The sequence below is a fragment of the Mytilus edulis genome, chromosome 11 (assembly GCF_963676685.1).
Source record: "Mytilus edulis chromosome 11, xbMytEdul2.2, whole genome shotgun sequence".
NCBI lineage: Eukaryota > Metazoa > Mollusca > Bivalvia > Mytilida > Mytilidae > Mytilus > Mytilus edulis.
In genome coordinates this window covers 58960342-58969728 of record NC_092354.1, presented here as the reverse complement: position 1 = coordinate 58969728, position 9387 = coordinate 58960342, and the positions used below count along the sequence as shown (strand labels likewise).

Genomic DNA, 9387 nt, shown 5'->3' with positions numbered 1-9387 from the left:
TAACTAAAAACATAGAATAAATTCTCTCCAAGCACATAACGAGACTATGTAATAACTTTAAGTAAGTACTTCATATCAGCATATCCATAGAATTTATTTACGCACGTTAGTTACAGCAAGGCCCACAGAGATGGCTTCAATCTCAGTTATATCTAGTTATCACTAAATCTATCAGTAATGACATTCAATTTAGAAAATATAAAATTTAATCTCTATGTTTTACTTACAGACACTTTTTCATGCTGCTAGGATTGGAGATATAGAAATTATAAAACTATGCCTACAGAATGGTGCAGATATTGATTATCAAGATGTAAGTAACATAGTCACATTCAAACCTACTTTAATTATACACTTCATAGCAAAACTATTTTAAGATACGTCGCCTTATGGTACATGTACAAATAAAAGAAACAAAACTACAAGTAACATTAGACTAAAGCACAGTGAAACAGTGTAAAACTACACCTAACTTCATCATGTTCATAACACAGGACATTGTGCATAAACAATATAAAACACAAAAATATTTTTGTAAGTTACTTCAAATTAAAGCACAGTAACACATTTATATAAGAAGATGTGGTATGAGTGCATATAAAACAACTCTCCATCCAATTGACAATTTGTAAAAGAAACTCATTATAGATGAAAGTATCGCCTTCAGCACGGAGCCTTGGCTCACACCGAACAGCATGTTATAAAGCGACCTAAAATTACTAATGTAAATCCATTTAAATCAGCTCTCTAATTTACATAAAAAACGAGAAACAAGAAACACTAATGAACCACATCAACAAACGACAACCTCTGGACATCAGGTTCCTGACTTAGGACAGGTGCAACAAATACATCGGGTTTAAACTGTTTACAACGCGTCAACCTTCACCCTGACCTGAAACAATACATAGTATGCAACTACAAATTACTTAAATAAATCACAGTAAAACAGTATGAAACTTTATGTTTCTTCAAATAAAGCACATTATAATAGTATAAACTACATGTTTCTCCAGAATAAAGCCCAGTATAACAGTATAAAACTACACACTACTTCAAAATATACCAAGGTAAAACAAAACTACAAGTTATTTTACAATAAAGCACAGTAAAAAAAAATACAAAACTACAGTTCATGGATGTTGTAAACTTCCCAAAAATTGTGAATGGTATATGGCATATGGTGCAATGTTAGAAGATGTATGGTACAATGGTGTTTGGTGTAAGGGGAATGGTATAATGGTGTATGAAGAATGGTGTGATTGTGTAACGTGTATATACAGTGTGGTTATCAAAGTTTAAAACTATGCAAAATATTGACGAGAATTCATTTTTAATTTTATACATTAATTTAAAATATTGTAGTCAAAATTAGTTTTTTAAATAAATAAATAATTTTGTAGTGGCACGCTTTCTTTGATACTTAATTGTATTATGGCCAAAATAAGATGGTGTAGATAGAATGTATAAGGTGTATGGTACAAAGGTGTAACGTGTATGGTGTAATGACACATGGTGTATTGTGGATGGTGTATGGTATTGGGAGGTTTACACCGTCCAAGGACGGTATCTGTTACTTCACAAAAAAGCACAGTATAAAACTACAAGTTACTTCTAAATAAATAAACTACCGTAATATGGTATAAAACTACATGTTACTTCGAAATACTAAGGTAGACATAAATAAATACTTGGTTTTCTTTTTAATTGTACAATTAAATGAGACTTACCTTAAGTCGAAATTTGATTGTAATTTTGTTGAACATATTTATGCTGAGAGTTAACATGAGATGCGCACGCAGATCGTAGAGGTCACTTTTCAGAGAATGTAACAGAGCACATAAGCACATGATACACCGAAAGAACTGGGTGGGAATACGAGTGATAGGGAGGGCATGTTAACTCTCAGCATAAATAGGTTCAACAAAACTACAATCAAATTTCGACTTAAGGTAAGTCTCATTTAATTGTACAATTTTATTGAACCTATATGCTGAGAGTACCATGAGATTTCAGAGATATGTGATCTGTTACTCATGTTCACTGTAATTTATTACAGCCTTATCAATCATGATTTATTTATAGGCTTTAAAAACACAAGATGTTGTATCAACTTTCTATCAAAGTACAAAAGTAAATTAAATCAAACATACATTGACAAATATATGCAACTGTTATGTTAAATTTTTAAAAATGTCATTGATTGTAAATCTAACATATGTATTATCATTATTATGTTATACATGAGACTTATCAGAATTTGATAACATATGACTTCTCAAAACCTTCACACTATAATTATCATTATAATTTTGTTTAGATACAGGTTTATCATAAAATTTCCTGAATGTTGATTCATTTGACCAACCTGCCGCTTTTAAAATTGTATCAATTGAAGTAGCACAACGTAGTGCTGCAGATGTACTTGCTGATCTAGTACTATGTGGTTTATAAATAGTTATGTCTACACCAGCCGTTTGCAATACAATTTTAACCCAACGTCCAAGCGTGTCTTTAGACACATGAGAGTATGGTTTTATACAGCTCAAGATTAACTTTTGAGTTTTCCGAAAACATGATGTTCTAACTAAATACTCTTTTAGCACAGTTACAATACACAGACTTTTATCTTCAATAAAAGCTGGCAACTCTATTGGTTGTGAATGCCTCCCTGGCTTTGAACATTTTAATAAACTTCTCACATCTATATATATGTTACTATCTGTAACAGTTATATCATCTAAATCTAAGCTATGAATGGTTTGTAACCTTTGACCTGTTAACAATAATAGCAGTGTAACTAGCTTATAGGATAAAACACGCAAAGATAACATATAAACTGGTGTTAATGTCTTCAAATATTTAAGCACGACTTCAACATCCCAGGTTCTTTGATATCTGGGTAATGATGGTTTAAGATTGAATATGCCTTTCAGAAATCGCTTAACCAATGGCCATTGTCCAACAGTTTTCTCTTGATTTACAGACATAAACGAAGATAACATAATTCTGGCAGTATTAATAGCACTGTAACCTAAACCTATTTTATATAACGAAGTTAAAAATTCTAAAACATTTAACTCAGAGGCTTTAAATGAATTAATTTTCCGTTCACTGCAAAATAACAACCATCTTTTGAAATATGTCCAATATTGTTGTCGAGTAGCTGGTTTCCAAGATGCAATGATGATTTCAGAAGATTCTTTTGATAATCCATAATTTTGCAAGATTTCCCCGATATCCTGAAAACTGCTAATCGCAATTTCACTAAATGATGCTCCTTTGTTGGATTCTGGGGTTGATACAGAAGATTTTTTCGATTGTTTATTATGAATGACTGTGCCACAATCCGATGAAGTATTTGTGGAAACCAGTTCTGAGTGTTCCACAATGGTGCCACTAATGTCATGTCTGCTTGATCCTGGTCCACCTTTTGCAATATCTTCCCAATCAGACTGAAAGGTGAAAAACAATAACAATTAATGTTACTCCATTTTACAGAAAAAGCATCTACTGCTTCAGCATATTTATCAGGCAAATAAGAGAAATAACGTGGTAATTGATGATTAAATTTTGATGCAAATAAATCCAGATCATGTGGTCCAAATAAACAATCAATAATATTAAAAACATCATGATGCAATTTCTACTCAATATCCACATTTATTGATCTTGATAGCCTATCTGCTTCTATATTAGCAACTCCTGGCAAATGACAAGCAGTAACCCAAATTTTCCTTTGTATACACCAAATCCACAATTCCTTTGTCAAATTGTTTAACTTTACAATGCGGCCACCCATTTTATTAATGTAATTCACTGCGACCATGTTATCTAGATACACTTTTACATGAATGTTGTTTCTTGACGAACAAAACCAAATTAATGCTAATAATGCTGCCTTAAGCTCTAGAAAATTAATATGGTTTTTCTGTTCTTCATATGACCAAAACCCTTTGGTTTCGAACAATGTATCTTGCACAACTGCACCCCAACCAGTGTTTGAACTATCAGTGTTAAGAATAAATTGCGGATCTATTAAAGCCATTGGCTCGAAACTACTATTTATATTATTAACCCACCAATTTAAATCTGAAATATTTCCATCTGACAAAGTCATTTTTGCATCAAAATTTCCATAATTTTGTTTTAACAATAAATCTTTTGTAATTTCTAAAGACTTTATATATAATGGTGCATACTGTACACCTGGTTCTGTTGCTACTAATTTTCCAATAACTTGTGCAAACTCTCTTATTGTAATCTCTTCCTTGAGAATTAACCGACTACATAATTTAATTATATTGTCCGCCTTTTCTTTTGTTACTCTAATACACATTGTTATTGAATTAATCACAAAACCCAAAAAAACAATAATTTGAGTAGGTTGAAGTACAGATTTATCTGGGTGTATGGTAAAACCAAGATGATCTAATAATTGTACTGTGTCAATTATATTACTTTGACATCCAGAAAAGGTCTTGCTCACAAGTAAACTATCATCAATATATGGTGTGTTGCAATGTCCTTTACTTCTCAGTTTAGAAAATACAACTTTTAAAATTTTTGTGAAAATTCGCGGTGCTGTTGTTAATCCATTTGGCAAACAAGTGTATTCATACAGAACACCATTCCAATAAAATCTAAGATATTTCCTATCTTTTTCATTGATACTAACAGAATAATATGCATCTTTTAAATCAACAGAACCAAACCAGCAATTTTGTGTAATGTTTGTTATTGCTGTTTTAAAAGTTTCCATTTTAAAATGTATTTGTTCAATATCAAGGTTTAACTGTTTTAAATTTAAAATTACTCGATAAGTGCCGTCTTTCTTGGGTCTCACAAAAATATTTGAAACATACTGATCCTCAATTGGAGTAACAGGTTGAATAATTGTTTTTGAAATAAACTTATCTATTTCTTTTTGTACATATTCATTTTCTTCACTGCTGAATACAAGTGGGTGTGGCATTATAAGCTGTGTAGGAATGTTTTCAAATTCTAACTGATAACCTTTAATAATATTTAAAATCCAATAGTCAGATGTTAATTCCTTCCATCGATGAAAAAACTTTGAAATTTTCCCCCCAATAAAATTATTTGGAATATTTTGAAGTTTTATAGCAGTTAAGTCAATCAAGTGATCATTTGTACTTACACCACTATCAGAAATAACATGATCTACTTTTTGTCTTTGTTTTTCTTCTTGTTGAATGTCTTGCTGCGGTCTAAAAAACCATCATCGTCATATTTTCTTGTTCTTTTGATTGGTTTTCCTCCATCAATGTGGCGTTTCCTTTTCCCAAACTTATGAGAAAAACCACGCCCTCCATGGCCATGATGGCTACGTCCCCTGTTAGAAGACTGATATGAGTTCTTGGGATTATCATACGTATAGTTATGGATTTCCCAACTTTTTTGCACACACTATGCTCGGCATCTAGCTCTTTGATTTTTTTCCTTAATATCGTCCCCAAACAGCATGTCAATGACTGGTGTGGTATCATCACATAGACCGTTATACTGGGTTTGATTATCCTCTTTAATGAAATTCCTTCGCCTGAAGGTTATTTCGCTATAACAAGCTTGAAATAGCTGGTACGTATCTCTGCACGTAACTGCATATGCTTGCAGTTCCTCTCTAGACATTCCTTCTTTCTTTGAAGATTTATCCACAAACGTATCCATCATATACATCAATGGGCAAGCTGTTTTAGACAAGAGATTCTGTAATCGTTGTAATTTTATATCCACATCTTTATTTCGTAGTGACATTTGTTTCCAAATACCTACAATTATAATATAAATTTAGTATATATACACTAAAAAGTTTATAGTGTGTATATTATAATTCTACACAATATTCATACGTGTACACATTTCTCATAATTATTGCGAGTTTTTAATCATATTTATAAAACTATATTATTTATTACCATGTAAAGTATGGTTTGTTTTATAATAAATTGATTTGCACACTTGATTTTTCAAAAGATATGAATTTTATTAAAATGCAATTTAATTGCATTTAAAATCCTCACCTATGTTGACTCGTGGGACTTTTAGACTGCTCACATTGGCAGGCTTATCATATTTCTTTGTGAGGTCTTTGTATTTTTCTTCATTGACTCGTGTCCTCAGTCCCTGGTTCATGTATGAGGCTAAACCAGAATTAATTTTTGGACCGGTCTTTTCATCTGAACTAATGAAGTCTTTCATAGATTCCAAGACATTTTCATTTTCTGCCTTTTCAACATCCACTTCATCATGTTCATTCTCAGAACATGCTTCATCATCGCTATCGTAACTTTCGTCACTAGAAATATCTGAATATAATTCAGACGGTGCAGATATGTTTTTAGTTTGGTTATTGTTCATATCATTATCAAACAAACTGTCCAGTTGCGATTGGTAATCATCCTTTTTAGGTTTACTTTTAACGACCTTTCTTGGTCCGGCCATTGTTGCCGATTGTCTAGGATTTACCTTTGTTGAACTTTGTATAGGATCAGTTTTTGAATTCTGATTTTTCATCAAAGTTTGGATATACAACTGATTTTGCAGTAGCATATTGTAAATATCAGGTATAACCACTTCCGGAGTGTGAGTGACAGGAGCATTGCTCATGGCTCCTCCTCCTACATTAATGTTTTCAATGCTTGCTTGAAACCCACTAATATTGTTATCATAACCTGGCGAAATAAGTTGCCTGTGGTCATTCATAATACTAAAAATATTGTCACTTTTGGAACTAGTCTTGGCCGTGCCAGACAGTTCCGTTACCGAGTCAATGCTCGAATGTTCAGCCATTTCATTGACAAATGTTTGCTGACAACGTGACAAATTATCCATCACCAACTACATCGTTAGAATATTAATCCATCCAAAAACTATATCAAATCGTAAAGTTTGTATTCCAAATGTCACAAATATATTTAATTCCAGTTCAAAACAATTAAGATATCCATTATTTTCAAATAAACATAAGAGGGATAAATTCCATGACTTGACCTCATGCGACCAAATACGCTAGTGACCTCTACGATCTGCGTGCGCATCTCATGGTACTCTCAGCATATAGGTTCAATAAAATTATAGTTTGTTAAAGGGAAATTCCGCGATTTTTTACTTATCATCTAATTATGTTCATCTTAACTTAAAAAACACATTTGCAAAGTTTTAAATTAATATTCCTTCTAATAACGGAGAAAATCAAGTATTTGTAACTTTTTTGGTTGAATTCTCGAGTGGGTCGTGACGTTTTAGCCCGATTTGTTGAATTCTGGGAAAAATTAAAATCTGTTTAACTCTTATAGCTTATCGACAATATACGTAATTAAAAGCGCACAGCTGACGAATGGTCGTAGTTATTAACCACAATATAAGAATGAACGAAAATGAATATGCATATACCGTTTTGAATTGATTGAATTAAACTCCTATAAAATTATCTCTAGTAAATGTTTTCGAATAAATTTCATTAATTATTGTTGAGATTTTTTTCATAAAATATTTATTGAACATTTTTACTGATATTGAACTGAAAATATTTCAGTTCTATTTACCGTTATTGTTTTGATAATCATTTCAATGCAACTAATGTGTGAACAGAGTGTGTATATTATTATGTAAAGGTCACTGTATATTTCTCGGCTTGACGTCAATTCGTTTACCTTGTAGCTATTTAGCCGCAGGTGTGAGTTCAAGCGTATACAGGTATGAATGTTGTTATTTGGAAAGGATTAGAAAGAGTATGCTGTATTTTAAACTACACTAAGATTTGTTAATACACGATGCGAATAAAGATACAATAATTAAATTGTGTAAATTAATTGAAATAAAATTCAGATTCATAATTCCGAAAGTGTATAAAAATAAAAGGAAACAATTTTGGATTACTTTCTTAGCGGCAATTGGCGTAAAGATTCAAATATGAAGTGAAAAATAGTAGTTTTAATCTTTAATAAAAACTAAATGCAATATTTCCCAATTTGAAATACCATTGCCCATCTGTTTGATATCATTGACTTTACCGGAATTTCTTAACTTGTATTCAATTCTGGCCTCCAAGAATGAACAAGTGACATGTCTAACTCTGAACAGTTAGAAAACGGACTATCGACATCGACCGCTTGTTCTTGATATTTGAAACTGCATGCATATATACGTGTACGTTTATGATAGTGATGAGTTCTTGCGTCTGACAAAAACTAAATTCCTTCATGGTTATATCTTGCCATACGTTTATATTGGTTTGTAAGGTGATTACTCAAAATCGTTATTTGAAGATGTAGATTCATTTCAATACAGAAATTTCGTCTATATATTAAGTTTCACAAGTGTATACCACGGAGAAGCTCTGAAGGTACATTACTCCCATTTTGTTTGGGTGTGAACCATCGATGTTTACAGCAATATCAAAGAATAAGATGATGATGGTAGAAAGAACTATATGCGTCATGTGGCAAATATAACATGCATATCGGACCATGAGTTGTCAATCTGTATGAAAAGATTTCCAATACAACCATACTATTGAGAAGGAATGTTTACATGCTATACTCTCGTACTAGTATTACAGGGTTCTTGTGGCGTCCACCTTAGACACACATCTTTTTAACGATGTTTAAAAAAAAGACAGAACCAATTTAATGTCATATTTCCCTTGAATACAAAGAAAAAAAAAATAACGAAATTAATTTGAAACTTTGATACTCAATGGTTTCCCAGCAAAATATTCACATCCCTTGGGGATAATTAGTGTTCGTCCAGTGGCATATATAACAATTGTGATGACGAATTCCTTCCTTTGTTCGAGAACAATCTCATTGAAATATAAATCTGTGACTTTACTATGTAAAATCAAATTGGTTCTCTTCTTCTTCTTCTTCTTCTTCTTCTTCTTCTTCTTCTTCTTCTTCTTCTTCTTCTTCTTCTTCTTCTTGTATACAATAGTCTATCGACATTCGATGATTACATACTGTTGGCATACGTGGACTAGTCTATTTACAAAACTTTTACCCCAATTTATTCAAAATATATGTTTTTTTCTTATGTTCAATGTATACATGTATAGATTTTAAATTGCGCTATAGTTCCGTAACTTTCTACCCAGTCGTATAAACAAATCGTCGACAAGTGCGTACATTTTTTTAAATCAATATTTCTGGTATGTTCCAATCTGTCCTTCACTATTGACAATGAGTATATATTACATTTTCCCATATACACAAAATAATGTTGTAAATAATTCATGTTTATATTACATACTTTTGACTCCTGGTTCTACAATTATTCGACATGTTACCTGCTCTGTAGTAGGACACCCTGTTACTCAGTCAATTACGAGCAACCATAAATACTAAAATCACATATTTTATCGGT

At 31.8% G+C, this 9387-nt stretch overlaps 2 protein-coding genes across 2 annotated transcripts; both read right to left on the bottom strand.

The window, feature by feature from the left end:
* Positions 1 to 2104: 2104 nt before the first annotated feature.
* On the bottom strand, positions 2105 to 4975 carry LOC139494429 (uncharacterized). Its single transcript, XM_071282591.1, has 2 exons — positions 3851 to 4975; positions 2105 to 3455 (listed from the first exon to the last, which is right to left on the bottom strand). The coding sequence occupies exons 1-2, from the start codon at positions 4973 to 4975 to the stop codon at positions 2238 to 2240; spliced, it is 2343 nt and encodes a 780-aa protein (XP_071138692.1). The 3' UTR covers positions 2105 to 2237.
* On the bottom strand, positions 2105 to 6983 carry LOC139495930 (uncharacterized). Its single transcript, XM_071284345.1, has 3 exons — positions 6045 to 6983; positions 5162 to 5792; positions 2105 to 3455 (listed from the first exon to the last, which is right to left on the bottom strand). The coding sequence occupies exons 1-2, from the start codon at positions 6853 to 6855 to the stop codon at positions 5431 to 5433; spliced, it is 1173 nt and encodes a 390-aa protein (XP_071140446.1). The 5' UTR covers positions 6856 to 6983; the 3' UTR covers positions 2105 to 3455; positions 5162 to 5430.
* Positions 6984 to 9387: the final 2404 nt, after the last annotated feature.

Coding starts and splice junctions, on each gene's coding strand:
- LOC139495930 (XM_071284345.1), bottom strand. CDS start 6,855: ATGGATAATTTGTCACGTTGTCAGCAAACATTTGTCAATGAAATGGCT. Junction 5,793..6,044: donor AGTCCCACGAGTCAACATAG/GTGAGGATTTTA, acceptor TTATAATTGTAG/GTATTTGGAAACAAATGTCA.
- LOC139494429 (XM_071282591.1), bottom strand. CDS start 4,975: ATGCCACACCCACTTGTATTCAGCAGTGAAGAAAATGAATATGTACAA. Junction 3,456..3,850: donor CGTCAAGAAACAACATTCAT/GTAAAAGTGTAT, acceptor TTCACCTTTCAG/TCTGATTGGGAAGATATTGC.